Below are 22,494 nucleotides of genomic sequence, written 5' to 3'. Positions count from 1 at the left end.
GGAGGAAGCGGCCATAGCCCTGGCCCTCACAATTCCAAATTCATCAATTATCGTTAGCGACTCCAAAGCAGCCATATATAACTTCGGAGCGGGTAGGGTCTCTAAGCCAGCTTTTTCTCTCCTCTTGGCTCATCCTTTCAATCAAACTGTGGCATTAATCTGGACTCCCGCGCATGCGGGCCTTGCCGGAAACGAGGCGGCTCATGCCAGTGCCCGAGGATTTACAGTCCGGGCTCGGGCATCAGATGCGTCGGACCTCGCCACGGAGGAGGCGCCGTTTACAGCGCGGGATCGACTTATTACTTACCACGAAATCTGCACACACTACCGATTAGACCGCTTAACCTTTCCGCCACTCATGGGCAAATCCCCGCGTAGGTGTGAAGTTCTGTGGCGACAGCTGCAGACTCGCACCTTTCCGTCCCCTTACCTCCTCCACCGCATTCATCCCGCCATTTACCTTTCTCCCTCTTGTAAATTCTGTGTATCTCCCAGAGCAGACTTAAACCATATCATGTGGGGGTGCCCTAAGCACCCCCTTCCCCCTTTCCTCAAGCAATTAATATCTAGTGAGGAGCAGTGGGAGGCTGCCTTGCGCAGCTCCAGGCCCGATCTTCAGGAGGCCATCCTGGAGTGGGCTGAAAGGATAAAGGAGGCCTACTTCAAGTAGTTCCTCCCCCCACCCTCTATTCCATTGCCCCCTTCCCTTTAAAGAGGGATAAATAAAGTTTTTCATCATCATCATCATCCCTTCTCTTGGCACAGATTCTATAACTCTAACACACTGCCGGTTATGTGCCCTACGCATTTCATGGCCTGCTTGAGTTGACTTCTTTCTCTAGTACATCATCTAAAATATCGGCTACTCCCGTACAGAAAAGCAGAAGTTAGCGTGAGGGCAGATTGAGAAAAGCGGCAGCCCCTTCCCGCTCAATACCAATGTCCATTGTCAATGTGGTGATGAGCTGCGGACTATGGGATCTTGCCACGCACTATCTTTAGGGCTCTCCCCAGTATATATGTAAACAAGATGTACCCAACAACTGCAAGGTTTCAGCCGAATTCACCTTCTCATCTGCCTGTGACGGTAGTTCGAGCTCTTGAACAGCAACTGCGTTGCCGAATGCACGGGCCCCGTGTGCACGCCACGTCAAAGTGCTCAACGCGGACGTGAGCGGTCAGGGGTGCGTATTCTCGCACGGTCACTTTCGGCGATATCGCTTTCAGTGCGCGCTTATTGGTTGGTTGGCCGAAACCTGATGACCTGATTGGCTGGTTGAACACTGTATACGTCGCGCGAAAGGGGTAGTACCGCCGAAAGTGAACGTCGGAGAATGGTTTTCCAGTTTTCCTCCGTAAGTGGTCTTAACCAGAGTGTCGAACTGAACCAGAACCCGAGCCCGAACCGTTATTTTTTTGGAACGTGCCTTAATTCGATCCGAACCTCAACCGAAAAAAAAAAATAACGGCTATCAGATCGGCAAGAAATAGTTCAAGTGTGTAAGGCCACAACGGGGTGTTAAATAGTTTGCACGATTGTTCGAATGACTACTTCTTCAATTAACGAGAAGAAAGGGGGTTAACCGAGGGTCCCGATTTTATTAGTCATATCATAAGAAGCCAAAAACCATGTTTGTTGGCTTCTTATGATACTTCTTCAATAGGAGCACCAGACTAGCAGATTGTTGCGATTCGTGAGTTTCGTTGGGTGCGAGAATGCGAATAGAACCCCAGGTGGGGGTCCCAATTTCCGGAGCCCCCCACTACGGCGTGCCTCGTAATCAGATCGTGGTTTTGGCACGTAAAATCCCATGATTTAATTTTTGAATGGGGATAAAGGATGGGTATGTGCTGGTAACTACGCCCAACTCGGCAAAGACGCTCGCGTTTCTTAAGTTCACCATGTCAGTTGCGTTCCACGGCCGAAAAGTTGCGTCAGGGGCTCCGAGGAATCATCTCAGGCGGCGCTCCCAATTCGACCGCTAGTTCAAATTGCTACTAAAATTAGGCAAACTAGACAAACACGGTGAGGGGAAAAGATGATTTCCTCGATAATGTGTATCATCGAGCTCAGCTGCATGACTTATGGTAATCATAACGCTGCGGGCAGGTTAATGAATTACGTCATCTTCTCGGTGAGCGGTAACCGTGGCTCTAAACGGCATGCGAAATCTGTTTTTTTTTTTACGTGCCATTGTTCAGCGCACGTTTGGTGCTTGGCAAGCAGAGCACAGCGCTCTTGAAGTTTTATTCGTGGGGCTGAATGTGCGTGCTATTGACTCCTTTGGCCACTCTTAGCCATCGCACGACTATACGAGCAACGTGCACACGTGCAAGAAAGATTAACGTGTGGTTCAGCACAAACCGCCCTTGTTCATCGTTCATAAGCATCAATGTCCTCACCTGCTTCTAAAGAAAAGCAGCAAGCTGAGTGAAATGTCAAACGTTATCTTATTTCTTTGCCATAGATTATAACTGTGAAGTTGTAGTTTATGTAACACAATGCGAATTCGGCGCTGTCTTCGACACCCTATAGATCACATGCCACGTTTCACCCACCACTGCAGTCCTGCAGTAAAAAGCGAAAGCAAAATGAAAATTAACTGACTCTGCTGCTCCCAAAGAGCGTGAAAGCTGCGCGGACTTTATGTGAAGCAAAGATTCACACTAATTACTTATGTCGTTACTACATGTACATGAAAAATCCGCCGTATCTGTGTGATTCATTCGTGAATTTCGGCCTCCCCATGATGAAACTTGCGCATGCGTTTTACGTACAAGTCGATAGCGCTATGCAGCATTAGCGTATCGCTATGGGGGTAGGATAAAATGGACTGCGCCAAACCGGTTTGCGGAACCACTATAATCTTTTTTTTTTTATTTCCCCGAGCTAGAACATAACCGAAACGAAATTGTAGCGCGTCAAACCCGAAATTGAGCCAAATTGGTACTGTTTTTGGGTTCGACATCCTAGTCTTAACAGCTGACGGTGTAACACAATCGGAAAATATATCTCCGATGCCATTCATCCAGCAGCAAACTCAAGGAACTCATTCCCGACTTTGCTTCGATTCGGGCCGAGGACACACCTACCTCGACGACCAAGAAACAAAAAAACCACAAAGCCAGAGATATTATGTGGGATAGTCAAGCACACGAATCAGTGCGAATAAAACACTACATTATCCATGTAAAGGTGTCGAGCTACGAGGAGTGGTGTACGCGACTGGTAGATGGCTTATGACGATCGCACGGCCATGGAGTCTTCCTGGACGCGTGCCTGGGAACCCGCACTCTTATACCGGTTCTAACTCTTACTCGTCGAGGCGCGCCTTCCCTTCCAAGACATCCTCCCCGCCTTCTTCCCTTTCTCTTTTCCTCTTCATTCTTTTTTCGTGTTCGGCCAAAGTGCAAACTTTTGCAAACCCCAAGTGCAAATCAGTCAATTTTCGGTGTGGCGCTTCCTGGCATCGGCTCTTCCACATCATGCTGTGCGGCCACCACGATATTATAACAGTACAGGTGAGAGCCATGGGGCTTCCCGCTTCAGTCAACAAGCACGCGGAAAATATTTCAGCATAGCAGTGTGATCATCTGCAGCGCCGAGCGATGTGCGCCAAGCCTAAAATGCATTGGAAGTGCGTTCTTCGTTGTAGCCTCTTCGTGTAACGAGACCGGATTGATTTCGTTTATTTGCTGATTTTGATATCACCGAATAACGTGGGGGGCAACGAGAAAGACACTTGTGAAGGGATCAGTATTAATTTCAACCACATCAGCTTCTCTAGCGTGCACTGAAATTCAAAGCATATTAAAGAGCATCGATCCATTACTTCTTTTTTTTTCAAGCATTTCTTCTTCATCGAATGCAGCACTAGGGCCAGAAAGTCGAACCCACTACCTCGTTCTCCGAAACTGAGCGCCAAAGCTACCGAGTCAACGCTGCGTGTTTTCATCAATCGTTCTTGAGCTTTGACCGCAATGTCCCTGACATGGCCGGCTCTTCGGACGTAGTCGTTCGGAATTGTATCTTTGCTAGTCGCTCTGCTCATTCACATAAACGTATACCTTTCGCACACTTTTACTTTTATTTATTGATGTCGGCACCGTTTCTTCGCAGCCCGTGTTCTAGCGCGAATACCATAGGAAACAAAGTATTTTCAGATAGTTTCAGTTCCCCACGCAATATTTCTACAGATCGTAAAGACCTTCTTTTACGACGCACATCGTTCTATCGACAAGAGCAAGGTAAGTCCTGGCCGTGTGCATTTTTCTTCTATTCTAAGCAAGTGTACCCGACCAAATGTTTTGTGACTACACTCAAAATTATGTGCGTGCAGCCAAAGTTTTTTGTGCAGCGCCGACGTCTCCACTTCGTACTGCCCACCTTTCCGGTGCCTTCCTGTGGAAGCAGCAACGGCAAATCCCAACGAGGGGTTCGCGAATTTGCGCAATTCTCCTATAATCACTGCGGCGCCGACCGGCGGAACTGTATTGGAAAGAGAAGAAGAAAAAAAGAGAAAAAAAAAACGCACCACGAGGAAGTGAGCCTTTCCGGCGCGCGAAGACGACGCGTGCGACAAGCGGCGCGCGCGACACAAAACTGACTCCGTTGTTTCTCCGCGGCGACTGAGTCATCGCCATGGCTTCGAGACGGCTCCTCGCTCTCGGAGTACTCGCATCTGCTGTTCTGCTGCATCACGTGTCTCATGGTAAGTAGGTGGTGGGTGTCGATCTGGCATCGGCGACACACTGATACGGCTCTACAGACTGGTGCGCGTTGCGCATTCCGAAACAAACGCGCGAGCACTGTGTGGATTCTTGAAGACGGGAAACAAAAAGATATTTTGGCGCGAAGAATGTCATCAGAATGCTGCACTGAGCACGCATATTAAGACGAGATCGTGCCGTTTTGCGCACTTACTCGTATTTGATTAACTCTGCTCAGGTCTTTTTCTTTTCTTTTTTTTTTGCCAGAAGCTTAAATCTGTAAAATTAAACAAACGTACCGAACTCATACCATTTTTTAGGAAATTCGGTTCGGAAAACAGAATAGTCACTGGTTGAAGGAGAAGGAAGGGGTAGGTGAGGGGTAGGAGTGGGTGCTCGGTACAGCACGAGACAAATCGGACATGAAGCAATTGGTTGCGACTCGGTTTAAGTTACGCGACGTTTTTGAACTCGTGGCATAGGGGGAGCATATAGATACCTACTCCTTATCCTTGCTTTGTTGTATTTCGTGCGTATTTGGTGCTGTAGGTCAAAGAGCATAGCCTTTGGTGTACCGAACTACTGAACGGGTCGATACTTGTTCAATACTAGTCGACACATACTTCAGCCGCACTGACTCAATTCAATGTTCGTTCATGGCATACGGCAGCACCACGAGCACTGCAGCCATTACCGAAAGCTTTAAAGCGTTAAAATTACTTCGTGGGTGGCAGGGCCCGTCGCAAGCTAATTTACGGCGCACTCGTGACAGGTCTAGCGCTCCGGAGCTTATAGGAGAGTTGGATCCACTGACCTTGTCACTACCCAGGGACTGGGTGACACAAAAGTTAACAGGAGTGTCCGTGCGCCACTCGACGACAGGTTCACTTAAGTGTATACAGTTGGTTAGGAACTTCCGACATTGAGAGCTTCGTTGACCTGGGGAAAAAAAAAAGACGTGTGAAAAAAAAAACGCCATTTAGCGGCACTTCCAATTTTATCTGGAGTCCAAAGAGAGCTTGCCATGGTTATTAAGTACATTCAACCATCATAAGCGTGCGTCTGCTTATTCTCAAAAGAAGTAAAGACATAACAAACTACCTTTGCTTAGGGCAAGAAGAAGTTTTGAACAATATAAGAAGCTGCAGGGCGTTAGGTAAAATGGGCTAGGGCCGAGGAATGTGTACTGAAGACGAAGCCAGATAAGTCCTGGTTGCGTATTGTCGAATGCTTGCGTATTGCCCGTGAAAGGGCGAAGATACAAATGCTTCTTAGAGTAGAGGTGAGCAAGTGTAGGCTTTGATTGTTTTCTTTCATTTATGTGACGATGCTCTTGAAGGCGCCCGGTCATGCCGCTGCATAGGTAATTCAGTCGTTTCGCATGACATCTAAGCGTATTGAGCTCAGTGCATGCTGATCAAATTTCAGGAAAGCTTGAACTGGAAACGCATCGTGCGAGCGCAGAACCTCCGAACGTCCTGTTCTTAGGCAAGAAAAAAGGTGAAACGAAGTGCCCTGTCAGGAAGAAAACGAAGGCGCGGTTGCTCCCTCGGAAGAAATTCGAATCGTGTAGTTTCTGCGCTTCGACGCGTTGAATTGCTCGTCGCTGCACGCCATTCGTTTGCGGGTTGTGCTCGTTGGTGCAATACACTCTGGCGTGGGGCCAGACACCTCGCCACCTGTGATGAATGAAGTAGCGCTCCTTCTAGACTTTTCAAAACGTTGTTATAATAGGTTGAGCAATGTGACTCAGTGTTAATCATCCCAGCTGGTGCATGGATTTGTACAGCAGGTGACAGAAGTAGGCGGAGTATCAACAAATATTAATTTTCGCGTGTCCACGTGGGCTAGGAATGATTGCAATAGAAATGTTCATTCTTTTGTTCACGCACCGGAGCGCTGTAATGCAGCTTTCACTTCCGGACGCTGGGACCAGGCAGGTTGAAGTCTTAGTTCTAACGAACACTCATTTGGTGTTCAAATATTCTGCTTTAGTGCCTTGCTACCTATAGCTGCTTTTCAAAAGACTTCATTTGCATTCGCTATCAGAATCAGGCGTCATTGCCTTCGGTTAAGAACAGCGGGCTAGCACAGTGTTTATTGCCAGATTCCTTCTTGAAACATCTTCCACTCCGTATAAAATTATTGACTATACCTCTCTTTTTGACTTAGCTGACGTCTTCCACTTCAAGGAGCTGCTGAAACAAGCTTGAATATATTTCATCATGTGTGCGTTCCGTTAGCCATGTCTCTTACCGCGCTGGATCCTTCAAGCTCGGAAGAACTTGAATTCAGTTGTTCGCATGGAATTTGTGTTGTTTATGGTTTGAGATAATAATAGGCTACATGTTCTTTTTTGCTTTCTCAGAGTGTCAAGTCACTTTGTCTGAAACGTTTTCTTCACTGCTTCAACTTCCTTCACGCAGCAAAAGATATCATGTGTAAAAGAGGTTTTCTACTGCGGTTTTCAGTTCAAAATGCTGCGCAAGAAAATCGACTCCAACATTATGTATAAGGCTTAAATTCAGGCCCGTCGTTGATCCTTACCGTCGCTTTGAATTCCCTTTTTCGCCGAGGTAGCTGCTAAGCATTGTACTTGCTTCAACTATCCTTTATCAACCAAACATAGGTCCCCGGTGCATCCTCTTCAGTAAAGCATTTCGGAATTCCTGCCTTGTCACTGCCTCAGGCATTCACTCTGTCAACAAAGACAGCTTACAACTAGCTGTCATCAGATTTCTCTATTCTTTTCCAGTATTTATTTCAAGTTCAAAATCACACCTTTGTTACAGCTCTCAGGCAATCAAATTGCTTGTATTCGATACTTATTTCTTCTATTATTATTATTTACTCGCGATCATCTTCACTTTATGTGGAATAAATTTCATCAAACTTCGTTCTTGAAGCTGTGGATGCAGACGATGTCCTTGTACACGCAGAAAACGTATGTTCTCACTGTATATATACATTTGGTATCTGTTCTAGCCAGGACTCTGGACTGCCAAGTTCCGCAACGTGCTTACTCCTTATTGTTGTGTCGTCTTCAATGCTCACGTTGTGCTTCCGTCTGGTTCTGATGCTCTTCCGCTCCTGGGCCTCGCCAGTGCTAACGCACCTTCTTCCCTCACAATTACGTTTGTACTGCGTTAGGATACTTATCATCGTGATATGTTAGTACATTTTCCACATTAATATATCTTACAAACATTTTATTTTTCAACGCTATTGCACCTCCTGCGAGTTTCTCAAGATCGCTCCTTGAACTCTCTTGGTCTGCTTGATGGGAGCCGTGACTTTTGTTGCCTTCGTCTTGAATTTATACGGACGCGTATTATATTATCTTCGCTTGTTTACAAATCCTCATGCGTCTCTTCCTCGCTTCTCAAGTGTGCCACCTCTTCTGATTTTGTTATCTTTCTAATAAACTTTCAGCGCTACGGACGTGCATGTCAAACACATCTTTCTATCTTTGTGTGTACAACTGCATTGGCACTCACTGACCCACTACCAAGCTGCTTATTTCCGAGTCTTGTCGTAAATCTTTTCATAAACCTCCCTTCCCGCATTGCACACAGTTTCTGCTGTTCATCCCCGTCATTATGTCGGGCGTTCATGGTTTGTTTTGACTGTGTGCGAGACGGCTTCCTTGAATAGTTGCTTTATTTCGACTTGTCTTGCGACTGCTGCTTGAGTGACTTGGACATATTTGTACTTCTAGGTTATTCTCATATCGTATCTATTTATCGCTTCCTTTTCTAAGCAGCCAGTGGCTTCTCAAATCGAAGTGCCGGGACCAGTTGTCATGTTCTCCTAGGATGAGCTTGCAATTCTTGACCTCCTTAATGTGGCATCTCCGGCACAGCAGGTAGCATGTCAGCTTCGTCGTGCACGCTCATGAGTGACAAGGTGATCTGGCAACGTACAAGTTAGCCAATGCCAGAAAAAAAAGTTACTCAGTTGTAAAACACCTTTCTTGTCCTGTTTTATCGTTGTTATACGATAAAAGTGTGTGTGTGTGTGTGTGTGTGTGTGTGTGTGTGTGTGTGTGTGTGTGTGTGTGTGTGTGTGTGTGTGTGTGTGTGTGTGTGTGTGTGTGTGTGTGTGTGTGTGTGTGTGTGCGTGCGTGCGTGCGTGCGTGCGTGCGTGCGTGCGTGCGTGCGTGCGTGCGTGCGTGCGTGCGTGCGTGCGTGCGTGCGTGCGTGCGTGCGTGCGTGCGTGCGTGCGTGCGTGCGTGCGTGCGTGCGTGCGTGCGTGCGTGCGTGCGTGCGTGCGTGCGTGCGTGCGCTTCACTTTTCGTACGCTTACAGACCTTGAGTCTCTTGCAGTGCACTTCAAACCAAGTTCAGCGCTACGGACGTGCATGTCAAACACATCTTTCTATCTTTGTGTGTACAACTGCATTGGCACTCACTGACCCACTACCAAGCTGCTTAGCTGTTTCTATGTATAGCCCACTTCCATGCAACCTTTACGGGGGTAAGAGTGGTATTTATTACAGGCCGATTTGCACCCTAAGGACTCCTAAGGGTGTCAATCAGTTTACAGTGTGGACGGCTAGCATGGCAAGAAACTGCCAAGAGTTTGTAATAAACGGCTTGGCCAAAATATAGTCAGCAGGCTTACCTGATCCCATCCCTCTTCCTTTTCCATTCTTGGAACAGCCGAGAGTGTTAATATGAGTAGACTTACAAACGGCCCAGAGAACACGAAACACAAACAGGGAAACGTCAAGACGAAATCTAGGCGACTTGTGATCGCCTCGACGTCTTCTTGCCTGTCCTTTGTGTTCTGAGGCGCTGCCCTTGGCGAGCCATGACAAGCCAATAACTAGATCAACAATACGTTTCTACCAGGTGCAGCATGATTCGCTTACAGCCTGGGTGGAGTTTCACTTGTCATTTTCCCGTGCTGGCACTACCGGCTCAAATTTAGCAAACGACATCGTTTATGCCCAGCTTTTCTGCTACCTTTTTTTTCGGTACGAAGTCAAATACATGCTAATTTAACGACTCAAGACAAGAAGTAAACGCGCCTTGCTTTTTTTGGACGACGATAAATGTTACGAGTAGTATTCTCAAGGCTCTTCATCCGCAGAAACACTTTGACTGGTGCAGCCGAACGCCCGTTTTAGCGAATTGCATTTCGAATTCGAACAGCTATGTAAATCTGGGTCGCGGCTTTGCGGCTTTTAGTGTTCCGGTCGTTTTCCTGCCTAACTTTCCTTTTTTTTTCCTCATCTCCTTCTCCTCGCGGCTTGCAGCGCAGTTCGATGCCAACCTGACGTTGCAGAGCTCGTTCGGCCACCTGCGCAAGCGCGCCCGGTCCCTCCTGCGCTGCTGGAGCGAAGAGCGCGACCCGGCGCACATCGTGTTCGAGCGACCGGGCGGCCTCCCCCGCGCCTCGCAGCGGCTCCTGCAAGGCTCCGAGGCCCACATCCTCATCCTGCCTGGCAGCGCAGGCCTGTCGCGTGCCGGCCTCTTCTCGTGCCGCGTGGACGCCGGCGGCATACCCACTGCGGTGGCGACGCTCAAGTTGCCGCCCACCGCCGCCGCGCAAGTGGAACCACTGCAGGTGAGAGTGGCGCACTTGGTGGAGCACTTGGTGGAGCACTTGGTGGGGCTGCGGCTCTTTAGTTTACTGAATGATTCAATCCGCGCGCGGTTCCCCAACATTACTTATAAAACACTAGTTCTCCCTGCATGCTCGACCATGGCTCGGTCGTGTGGAACAGTTAGGCGGGACGTTATAGAGACAGGAAGAGAGAGGTGTGGATCAAGGAGCAAACGGGAATAGCCGATGTCGACATCAAGAGGAAGAAAGGAGCTTGGCAGGCCATGTAATGCGCAGGGCAGATAATCTATGGGTCATTAGAGTTACATAATGGATGCCAAGGGAAGGGAAGCGCAGTCGAGAACGTCAGAAAATTAGGTGGGGTGATCAAATTCGTAAATTTGAAGGTACAAGTATGAATCGGCTAGCGCAAGACAGGGGTAATTGGAGGTCGCTGGCAGTGGCCTTCGTCTGCAGTGAACAAAAAGAAAATAAGCTTATGATGAGTTTATGCAACTAAAAGCTGTTGACATTAGCAAGAATGTGCCTTATACGTTCCCGGTTCTAAATTATTGTAGTGTAAAAATTCGGCTGCTTTAGACAAGGGCTTTTGGATAGACATTACAAACACCTTCCACAGAATTCCAGAAAAACAAGAGGGCGATAGCGAGAACATACCGGTTTCCCGTCGAAGCGTTCAGCTTCGACGAGAAACCGTCCTTCCAAAAGAATGGAAGGACGGTTTACCGTCCTTCCAAAACCGTCCTTCCAAAACAATGGAAGGAAGCAAGAATTATTCTTATTCCAAAACCAGGTAAGCCTCGTAACATCAACAACCTTCGACCCATCTCCCTAACGTCGTGCGCGGGGAAACTCTTTGAAAAGATTGTGCAGGTCCGGCTCTCGAACCACATAGAGCTAAACAACATGTTCCCCTCCAACATGTTCGGTTTCCGACCCCACGTGTCAGCGCAGGACGTTTTTCTACTACTAAAGCACGAGGTCCTGCACCCGAACAGAGGGTCGGAAGATAAATTTGTACTGGCATTGGACATCAAAAAGGCCTTCGACGGCATCTCCCACCACGCTATTCTGGAGGGACTGGAAGCAGTGAACTGCGGAACGCGAATTTATAACTACGTGCGCTCGTTCCTCAGCCACCGCACGGCCACAATCGGATTAGGCTCCACGAGGTCCGACACCTTCAACTGTCCCGACAGAGGTACCCCTCAGGGAGCTATACTCTCTCCACTGCTATTCAATGTAGGGATGAGAAAGCTAGCCCTGGAGCTAGATAAACACCCGAATCTCGGTTGTGCGATATATGCCGATGATATCACGTTCTGGGCTCACCAGGGGTCCTACGGGGACAAGCAAGAAACCCTTCAAAAGGCCATAGACGCAGTCGTGGAATACGCGAGGGCGGCGGACATGGCATGCGCACCCGAAAAATCGGAATTCATTCGGGTGCGTGCGAAATACGCAAGAAAGAAGGACTGGGTGCCGCTCACTCTGACTCTCGACGGGGCGCCAATTCGTGAAATGGAGACACTCAGAATATTGGGGATGTGGATACAGCAGAATGCTGGAACATCTCACACCCTACAAAAACTAAAGGCGGTCACAGGAAACGTGGCCAGAATGATAAGGAGAGTGGCAAGAAGCAGAGACGGCCTAACTGAGGGAGAGACCATCAGCCTGGTTCACGCATTCGTAATTAGCCGAATCGCATACGCCCTTCCGTATCAGGCCTTGACAAACCAAGAGATTAAACAGGCAAACGCAATAATAAGAAAAGCCTTCAAAGCCGCCCTTGGTCTTCCCGAATGCGCTAGCACAGAGAGATTCGAGGGACTGGCCCTGCACAATACTTTTGACGAGTACGCAGTCGCGACGTTATATGCTCAGAAAGAACGACTTTGTTCTTCAACTCACGGCAGGGAAGTATTGGCGAAGTTAGGCTTTCCCTGAGACCCCAGTATTGCGGAGAGGAAACGGCACAGATAGACCGCAATGTTCGATCGCACATCGCGGTGGCCCCAATTCCTAAAAACATGCACCCTAAGTACCATCCCGGACGACGCAGAGCAAGGGCAAAGACCCTTCACTAACGTTTCGGCATGGGACCGGGGGTGTATTATACGGATGCCAGTCGAGCCAGCTCCGACACTTTCCCCATAGTCTCTACATGCAACAACAACATAACAACGGCATCCTTCAAAACCGCCTCGGCATGTGTGGCAGAGGCTGCAGCCATCGCATTGGCCATTCAGGACGCCGAGCGCCAAACCAATTAGGCTGTCGTATTATCCGACTCACAAGCGGCTTGCCGCCTGTTTTTACAAGGAACGGCACCCAAATCAATAATCAAAATTTTAGGCACTCAACTAGAGGGGCACAACACTATCGCCCAAGAATGGAAACCGCTTCTTTTGCATGCGCTAGCAGTGGCCGAAGTCCACGCGTGCCGAGAAATTTAATATGTGCACGATGCCTTGGGCATGACTGGAGTTCATTCCTCCATCACCACTGCACCGATCGATCGAGTTACTGGCCGATACACGCCCGCATCTTGGTCGCGCCGGCATTGCTGAAGCAGAAATGATTACTAATACTTTCAACGGCCTTCTCTTGAGCACTGTAAAGAATGGCCAAGCTATTTACATTGCTGCCTCTATTATATACTGTAGGGGACGTACTAGTTAAACTTGTGTTAAACTTGTACTTGTGCTATGAGGCGATATATTTTGTTTATCTCCACACAATGACGATGGAAGTCCGTTGTCGCCATCAGATAAAACACGGCTTTGTAGCAAACATACTTTGGGAAACTGCGAAAATGACTTTAGCTAACACGCATCGTATGTGCGGATGATTTTTTCCGGTGATACATACAACGTCGTTTCCAATTACCTGCTCAGTGTCACTGCAGACGCTGCCGTTTCGCGACATTGCAGCCATGAAAATAATCGCCAAGCGTACCGATCTTCTTAAAGGCAAATAGAAGCGTGTACATCGTCTTTCTAATAAAACGTCCACGCACACACACGTAGGCACACACCGCGCGCGGTACGAGACGTGCCCAAACACGCGCAGTGCAAGAGGCAATCAAGGCGGTGTGAACGAGAGATGGGAGAGGCGTACACCCGTTAGTTGAATTTTGCCCCGCATGCGGCGCTTTCACGCCGGCGCGGCAGCGCCGCTTGGCGGTGCTGTTCTTGTCTATAGCGGTGTCGTCGGAGCTTTTGAACTGTGCGTGTCTGTACGTGTATGGCCGCAGGCATACGTTGTGGCACACGTGGGCGACACTGTGCACCTGAGCGTCACCAAGCGCATGCACCTCGCCGAGCCCCTGGTGTGGCGGCTGGAAGGAGTGGAACTGCTCGAGTACGAGGGCAGCGAGACGGTCACACTGGTGAACGTCGAACATGCCGACGCGGGAGTCTACGAATGTCACTACCGCGACCAAAGGGACAAGAGACTGCACGCCTGGATACGACTCGTCGTGGCCGGTAGGTCTCGCCGACACATCCCCGATTTTAGAGACTTTGTTTTTCTTTTCTTTTCGTTTTTTTTTCACCTTTCACCTCAGTGATTTGCCACAGTGGTGCCACAGCCGCCTCCGGTGGCGCTTCTCAATGTAGTGCTTCTAAAAATCAGATTGGGCATACCTTAAAAGACTACTCCTGATGGCTACAAACCTAAGTAGGAGTAAAAAAGAAAATTCTGAATACCATTTCATTTTATAAGTTTTGTGTTAGTAAAACGTGCAAGACAATTTCAGTAATTGGCTTCAGTTGACAGTTTTCAGTCTTTCGCCAAGACGTAGGTTGCAACTCTTGTCACGTGTTGTTGTTGTTGTTGTTGTTGTTGTTGTTGTTGTTGTTGTTGTTGTTGTTGTTGTTGTTGTTGTTGTTGTTGTTGTTGTTGTTGTTGTTGTTGTTGTTGTTGTTGTTGTTGAATCCAGCGTCCGAGCAGTTGCATTTAGCTGGCTCAGCTCGATATATAGGCCGATTTTGACGCGTCGTTCATGTTGTAGTAGGGTTTTATGAGGTTTCTATCAGGCCTTCCTCACGCATTCGAAATTTCATGCAGCTGTTTAATGATTGGTTGCGCGCGCTTCATAATCTTACTAAAGTATTTTCCTTATGCCCGTGGCTCAGTGAATATGGCGTTCTGCTGCTGAGCAGCAGGACATAGGTTCGATTCCCGGCCATGGCGGTCGCCTTCCAATGGGTGCGGGACGCGAACTCTCTCATGTACCAAGCTTTACTTACATGTTAGAGGGCCACGGGAACCAAACTGATGCGAAGCCCTCCACAGCCACTCCTCTCTTATCCCTTGTATAGTATTCGGACGCATAGGGTCTATTCATTCACCAGCTGCTTTGAGAACGTAAGCAACAGCCCCAGTGTGTTCGTTCTTTTTTCTTTTTTCAAGTTGAAAAATGGCTTGTATTACGTTCCGCGCTTAGCCATACTTGCCACGTTTATCTTTAGGGAAGGCTTTATAGCAGACGATTCGGGCGCGTTCATAAAGTTCCACAAGCAAGCGAATTCCCGAAATTCACGTTGAACCGCAGGTTGTCCCCGAGGCAAGTTCGGTCCCACGTGCCAGGAGGAGTGTCCCCCGTGTCGCAACGGAGGCATGTGCCACGACACCTACGGCGTGTGCGTGTGCCCCGCGGGATTCGCCGGACCCAACTGCGACACCCGTGAGTGGAGAAAGCCCGCTTTGAGATACGACCGGAGCGTAAAGATTCGGTACGAAAAGAAAAAAAACACCTAAGCTCGGCGAAGTACAAATCGTAGCCGTATACAGCGGTGGTAACAAAGCAGCGAACAACGGTGAAGCGTGTCAGACGGCTGTCCCAGGTTTTCGTACGTAGAACTTGCTTTTTCACACGTCGCTTTTGACCAAACTAGACGCGCGTAAGAGAAATACCGACCAGACCACCTGAAAGGTATCACCCGTTGTTGCCGCAAACTGGAAAGAAAGGGCGATACGTCATCGCGCATTCTATAGCTCCCGTAGCTACATGCTATTAGTCATCAAACGTCGTATCTATGGAAAATTTGCGCCACCAAAGCATGGTAACTCAGTGTTCATTTGTTCGAGTGTATGCCGAGCCGCTGCTGAGAGTCAGAGCATTGCGCCACTATGGCGGCTCCAGCAGGATTAGCAAAAATAAGTGAGGGCCTCACCCGTCGCCTCTCGTGCGTCAGTTTTCTGTTATTTTTTCGAAGGAAACGTGAAATACTGTTTGCACGAAAGGAAATAGCATTCGTTTCCTCGGGAAACAAATGAAACTAGTCAACAGGATGGTGTCTTCATCGAACTATGCACAGAGTTATATCGGCTATTACCTTCCATGCTCTCACTTCATCTTTAAAGAAAGTATTCGTATCTATGCTCCTGTTGTTCTTACAGCTAGACGATATGGCTAGGCGGATATTAGCAGCAAGACAAATTTTAACAATACCTTCCCAAATTATCTAAAGTTACTAACTTTAGGGCGCACGTGATAGCCAAATTGAAGCCGAGTAGCAGTTAAATAATGCGTGCTTAGCATAAATCCCCCAAAATCTGCTAAAAAATGCCTCGGCGTTCCAGTTAAGATCGTCCCAAATGGTTAGAGGCGCGCTTTCGGGAAATTGCTAACAAAAACACCAACATATTTCGTAATACTTTTAAGGTAGCATATCTCCAAAGTGGTGCCACTCTTAGGAATTCTGCTGAGCAGACATGACCATTCACCTACTGCTCTGTTTCAATTTCACAATTAGAACAACTGCCTTAAATTTCGTATTAAATTTCTCAGCAAATTCTACGTACTTAAAGACAACTATCGTAAGAATTTTCTTTCTGCTGCTGATGTCAGCCCAGCCGCATCGCCTCTTTGCAAAAAGCGGCCTAGGCCTATAGATATGGTAGGTTCGTTTAAAAGAAAGTGTTCCACATAAGAAGAAGCCCCTGGTATACAATGTTAACACGTACGCACTCACAGAGGACACAAAGCGAACTCGGAACAAATAGAGACTGCAGCCACGCCTTTCGGCACTGCGGAAACTGGATTTCACCACAGATTTCAGGACGCGGTTCTTGAAAGTGGTGCAACGCACAGCAACGCACAGGATTTCTGAAAGCACGTGTATTGCTCCATTATCGCTCAGCTCCAATTCCGCAATCGTGACCCGAGTTCAAAACTGATAAATTACGAAGTTAATCAGTCAGCTTTTGCTTGCCAGCTAACATCTGTGGGCAATTATTAATGCAAGTAGGGTCCGTCTCTTCAAGTGGCTCAGCTCAAGTCACGTCATTGCGATATTACCACAGAAGACCTTGAATGAGTCTGTTACTTTGAAAATAAATAAATAAATAAATAAAGTGCACAGGCGTAAAATGAGCGAGTACAAGAAATATTCCCTTTGTAAGATATGCCTTTCTTCCGGGCTGTGTGAAAAGAAAAATGCAATCTTCAGCTACCCCTAACGGCTTACGTGATGCTTACGAAAGACCCCGTGTCAAGCTAACGTGCGCTACCCATCCCGTTCCACCTCAACAGCGTGTGGTCCCAACCGCGTGGGCGCCCAGTGCGACCGCGTGTGCAGCCCGGCGGCCTCGCCGGACAGTGAGCGCCGGGGCTGCGGGCTGCACGTCTTCTGCAAGCCGGACCCCATGAGCTGCTCCTGCGCGCCGGGATTCAAGGGACCGCAGTGCAACCAAGGTAAGAGCGCGAAATGTGCGCCAAGCGGGAGATGACGCCATCTAATTTCATTTGTTACAAGTAACTGCGAGCGACGATAAATAAGTGGAACAAAAATTCACATATGCGCCATGTGGCGTCGGCGGCATCTCACTGTGAATCTTTGGGCTTTCAACCTTCCTAGTTGGGCGTCGTGTGACTCGACGCGCAGGCACGGAAGTTATTTAGGCCTCCGTAGACGGTTGTAAAGACGTCCAAGGTAATTGTATCTCTTCAAAGCCCTGGTGGTGGCGCTGTTGTTTGTCTGTCTCATGGCTAGTTGTTGCGATAGATTTATTTATTTATTTATTTATTTATTTATTTATTTATTTATATCTGGATGTATGAACAGGAGTCACGTCAGCATAAAGCGAAATTTATGTCACGTGATTGTTCATGACCTCACAGGCCTATTCTGTACGCCCATGGAGGAAAGAAAGAAAATAGGAGAGGCCTTGACGTCACGTTTTTGAAGCCGGAAATGCAGCCATGTTGGTGCGTCATCTCCAGTTGCGCCTCCAATCAGCTCGCCGGAGCAGATAGGCGGGAGCTTGGAACTTGCATTGCTACGAGCCGCCGGTAGTGTGTGCTGCCGACGCACGTCATAACAGAGCCTGCAAAACTTCTGTAACAGTTTTAGCGAACCAGCCGCGCTCCTGTGCTTTTCAGTAGCACGTCGAAGACGACGACGATGACCCACGCCATCATTACTTGAGTGTGTCTGTTGCTAACTGACAACTCACACTCAAGACCCAAAACACAACTTTCCGCTCCAAATTCAGGTTGTCTCGCGAACAGAATCTGCTGCGGGAAAGACACGGGCCGAAAAAAACCTACCTCACTTTTCATATGCCTAGGGCAGCAGCGAGGGCTTCAAGAGCGCGGTTGCTATGGCAACAGTGACGTTAGGGGTACCATTCCCAGTGGTCCATTGCGAAAAACAGCACGTGACTTCCGCCCCACTTTTTCCAATACGCCCGTGCTTGCCGGAGCCTCTCCTATGCTTTCCTTCCTCAATGTGTGCACCTTTATCCCCCAGTCATTCAGCCTTATCTTGTTTACCTCTACTTCTCGCATGTTATTCTCCACGTGGCCGATTTTCAATTCAATTATTTTTGTGTCCCTGCGCGTGGTTCTGTGCAAACGCTCGGAGCTAAGGCACCCCCAAGCGTCATCTCCGCGAATTCGTTGAGTTTCTTCTTGATGCTTTGACGGACGCGCCACCGGAAGTAAGATGGCGGCATGGCTGGATAGTGAGAACAATCATGCGAATCTGACGGATGGAAAACAGGGGCGGGTTATTTAAGCCCTTCAGCTTGTTCATTGTCCCTTGAAAACGGATTGCTAGACATGTGGAGTTGGGACTATGACGAAAGTTGGAAGCGTGACAAGACAAAGGGCATAATCGCGACATCCAGGCAGCAGTGCGTTTTTTTTTTTATAGTCTTTATTCCCAACGTTCTTGTTCTCTATCTGTTCTCTTTATTTTTCTTTGTTTGCAGTGTTAGCCATATACGATATGATATCTTTAACGGATATGTCCCATCGTACGCATGACTGCACGCCAGCGCGTGCGTCCGTATACTTTGTCAGATGGCGTGTGACGTGTGTAGGCTCGTTTCCCGATAATTTCGGGCACACATGATTTGAAAGAAAACGCCCCTGTATTCGCACTGTCAGCTGCAGACAGACATTCCAAATTTCAAGCTTTAGCGTCCAGTCCTCGAGAAAATTCGGCTTTTTCTGCAAGTTCTTCGCTCGATAAGCATCGGCGGCCGAAAGCAAATCGCATCCGTAACTTTCTTCGTCCCGTATTCACCTTCATTTCGATATCAGCGACCTTTCACTTTTTTTCACGCGTCTTCCGCCGCCTAGCAGGTCATCAGCCGCAGAGGATATCCTACATCCTTCGTGGATTTAGTCAGCGCTGTGCCGCTGTGATCGGCCGTTGTCTGTGCCGGTGCTACTTGAAGTCCCCATCGCTCGTCGGCCCGCAAAGCTGTCAAGGCACTTTTGCGTTTCTTGAGGGCGACTGGCCTATGTGAATGTATTTGACTCGCTCAGGCCCTCCGCGCGCGTGCGCAAACTCAACCCGGGTTTCCTCTCCTCCCCCTCCCTCTATCTTATCTTTCTATTCCCTCTTTCCCGTCCCCCAGAGTCGGGTGTCTGGTTAACATCCCTACCTTCTCTCTTTATTTCTTCCTCTTCCTGGTCAGCGCTGTATGCGTGAATGAGATAAATTTTATAATTAACTGCCTTCGGTGGATTCCATAGATCTCTATTATTTAATTGCAACGCCGTAGTGGAAGGCTCCAAATTAATTTGGGCCGCCGGATGTTCTTGAACTCGCGCCTAAAGCACGGTGTACGAGTGTTCTTCCATTCTTCCCGCATGCAGAACGCTGCCAGTGCATATAGGAGTCGAACGTGCAACCTCGAGCTCTGCAGCGGAGGGCCGTAGCCATTGAACCACCGCGGCAGGACGTAGTGTGTCATTCTATCTCGAGTGGTCCAGAATACAGTCAGATAATGCGTGCCCTGAGAGTTAAAAAAAAGAGCTTTGTCCCTGAATGCGCATGAAGTGTTATATTCGCGTACTTCCTCAACGACTCGTCATAATTATTGCGAAAAAAAAGTATGAGGTATCCACCCGCAGAGTGCGAGGCGGGCTACTACGGTGCGGACTGCCTCCAACGGTGCCACTGTGTGGTGGAGGGCGACTGCGACTCCATCACTGGAGAGTGCCCGAAAGGCTGCTCTGCTGGGTGGACGGGGGAGTCGTGCCACGTGCAAGGTGAGTGCGCCGTACACGCGAAAGCGCCAGTGAATGGCTTCGGGCCGAGACCGACGACGTGCTGTCTTGTTGTCGCGTCGACTGAAATCGCTTCGCCATTTAAATGTGAAAGTATTTGACACGGGCAAGCTTGCTTCATTGTTCGACGGTTGGCCTATATACGGTTGGCGATGGTCTGTCTTTAATTATAAAGCCAGCGCACACAAGACAGGACGCCGAAAATTATTGTAAAAGGACGACGACACAACGCTGCACCCGCAACTGAAGTTTGTCTGAAAGTAGACGCAATCGGCTTCATAAATCTGAGATTAACCTTGTTGTCTATACTTCAAATCTACGTCATTAATTTGAATGTAGCACTGCCCCAATCAGTAATGAACTACTCTTCCGGTTTGTACGCGCGCCGTGTTAGTTGGTGCACGACGGGAAGAAGTCCGTGACACAAATACAAGTAAATATGGTCCAGGGGAAACGCCGACCAAGGTTAAAAAAAAGATAATAAAGAAAGGAGCTAGTGCAAAAATAAATATGGAAGCGTATACGGCATTGGAAGGCAATAACTTTTTTTCAGCGCCCGCATTATGTGTGGGTGGAGAATGCATGCGGTTGCAGGCACCCCTGAGACAAAAGCTTCTGTGCGAGGAAGCTGTTGGTGAGTGAAGAACAACGGCGACCTGTGCGACCGCGTTGAAATGTTAGCAAACGCTAAACAGTTGGTCAGCACAGCACCGCGACGCGCGCAGGTGACAGCCCGACAACGTCGACCAAGTCGGTACCGACGCAGAAGCCCAGCTGTCCTCCGGGCTGGTTCGGAAAGACGTGCTCGCATCGCTGCCACTGTGCCGACGGCGAGGCCTGCGACGCGTCTTCGGGCGAGTGCCCGGGTTCCTGCCGTCCGGGATATTCAAGGCCCACCTGCGCTGGTGAGACGATTTCAGGGCCGTCGTCGGTGCGCTTAGCCACAACGGCTCATGGGTCAGGTGGTCAACTTGTCTTTTACGTTATGATACCCAAGAGAGTGCTTGTTCTTAAAGAGAAACTTTCTTCGCCTACTTTCCCCTTGTCTGGCGCGGCTACTGTGGGCTGATGGGTCGGTCAGTATCTCGGCGGATATGTTTGCAGATTTATGTATGTATATAGGCGCGCCGAATGCCAGTGCCTGCGAACGGGCTTATATAACGTGTGCGCACTGAGCGACAAAGTAGTGCGGGTAAGCACACCTGTGTTCGGCGTAGCAACAAACAAAAAAAATTGCCGCAGTTTCGATGTTTCAATAGTAAATTATTAGACAGGTATGTGAAGCGAGGATAGTAGTTTTAACGGCCGTATAAACTTGTAGACATTCGCTTACTAACTAAATCACAAGCACGGTGTCACGCGCGCACAAGCAGCCATAAACACATCTCACTATGGGACCGCCGAAACTCGCTATCAAAATGCTGGCGTGAGTAAGAGCGGCAGCAGCAACGAGTGAATTGACCTTCGTGCTGCCTTTCGCTTCGGCGCGAACTAAGCGGCAAGAACACAGCGCAGGTTGCAATACTTGGAAATCAGCAGTCACGTTATTTACGTAGCCCAGACAAGGACCACGCCCGCTCGTCTAGTCCCCACCCGCGGCTTCTCCGCTCACGCCATTATCTCGTCATGGCAGCTGCCGCCAGCGTTACAGGCTGCGCGGTTGTGTGTTACGACAGCGGTTGCGGGTTCTTCGATTTTTTTTTATTTTGCCAGGCGAGAGGGAAAGGGGAACAGTTATCATCTTTTCCACTGCCTCCGCCCCATTGTCAGATTAAACGCCGCACGCAACAGCCGCGTCACATCAGGGAGGAGCTTTGCGCCAATCCTCCCTATTTATTTATTTATTTATTTATTTATTTATTTATTTATACTACAATCCCTGGTAGGAATTTTAGTAGTACAGGAAATGAGCGATACATCATCTGATGCAACAATATTGGCTGACAAGAGAACAAAAATGTATACAGTGCAATTCACACACACACACACACACACACACACACACACACACACATATATATATATATATATATATATATATATATATATATATATATATATATATATATATATATATATATATATATATATTGTAACGACGTGGGATCAACGAGTATGCGTAGCAGCACCGCCAAGAAACGCACTTTATCAGTCGTCCAAGGGAACAACAACAACGTCTTCTTCGTTTTCCCCCGCTTCACCTAAAAACCCGCGCTACTTCAGCGTCGTCCCCACTGGCGCATACCCGCTGAATTATCGTTCTGCCAAATATAGTTGCGTCATTTGCTCCCCCTTTAGAAAAGATCATCGTCCCGATGATAGAGGCTTGGAAAGCAGCGGTAAAGAACTGCGCAGTCTTGGCAGTCCTCATAGTACGGCTTCATACGCAGCACGTGAACGACCTCGGGTAAATGCCGTCGGCGCTTTGAACAGTGCGAGCTGTCTGGAACGACTTCGTAGTTGACGTCACTGATGCGTCGGAGAACTATGTAGGGCCCGAAGTATTTACGTAGGAGCTTTTCAGAGAGCCCACGCTGTCGAATAGGTGTCCAGACCCACACTTTGTCGCCGATGTTGTATGTTACGGCTTGGTGCCGAAGATTGTAGCGTCTGGCGTCAATGTCCTGCTGTTCGTGGATTCGCAGACGCGCAAGCTGCCTAGCTGCCTCTGCTCGGTG

At 48.5% G+C, this 22,494-nt stretch overlaps 2 protein-coding genes across 2 annotated transcripts in view; one reads left to right on the top strand and one right to left on the bottom strand.

Moving 5' to 3' along the window:
• The window catches only part of LOC142572486 (oxysterol-binding protein-related protein 9-like), a 49,923-nt gene extending 45,285 nt beyond the window's left edge, over positions 1-4,638 (bottom strand). Inside the window, exon 1 of the mRNA XM_075681641.1 lies at positions 4,536-4,638. The gene's annotated coding sequence lies outside the window, so the exon portion shown is untranslated. The remainder of the gene's footprint in view (positions 1-4,535) is intronic.
• Positions 4,591-22,494, top strand: part of LOC142572485 (uncharacterized) — a 69,609-nt gene continuing 51,705 nt past the window's right edge. Inside the window, exons 1-7 of the mRNA XM_075681640.1 lie at positions 4,591-4,712; positions 9,971-10,281; positions 13,541-13,772; positions 14,843-14,974; positions 16,826-16,987; positions 19,661-19,798; positions 20,542-20,721. Coding sequence (XP_075537755.1) covers positions 4,643-4,712; positions 9,971-10,281; positions 13,541-13,772; positions 14,843-14,974; positions 16,826-16,987; positions 19,661-19,798; positions 20,542-20,721 — 1,225 coding nt within the window. The 5' untranslated portion in view covers positions 4,591-4,642. The remainder of the gene's footprint in view (positions 4,713-9,970; positions 10,282-13,540; positions 13,773-14,842; positions 14,975-16,825; positions 16,988-19,660; positions 19,799-20,541; positions 20,722-22,494) is intronic.

The sequence above is a fragment of the Dermacentor variabilis genome, chromosome 2 (genome assembly GCF_050947875.1).
Source record: "Dermacentor variabilis isolate Ectoservices chromosome 2, ASM5094787v1, whole genome shotgun sequence".
In the NCBI taxonomy this organism is placed as follows: Eukaryota; Metazoa; Arthropoda; class Arachnida; order Ixodida; family Ixodidae; genus Dermacentor; species Dermacentor variabilis.
Note: the sequence above shows the minus strand (reverse complement) of the source record. Positions and strands in the feature narration are given on the sequence as shown.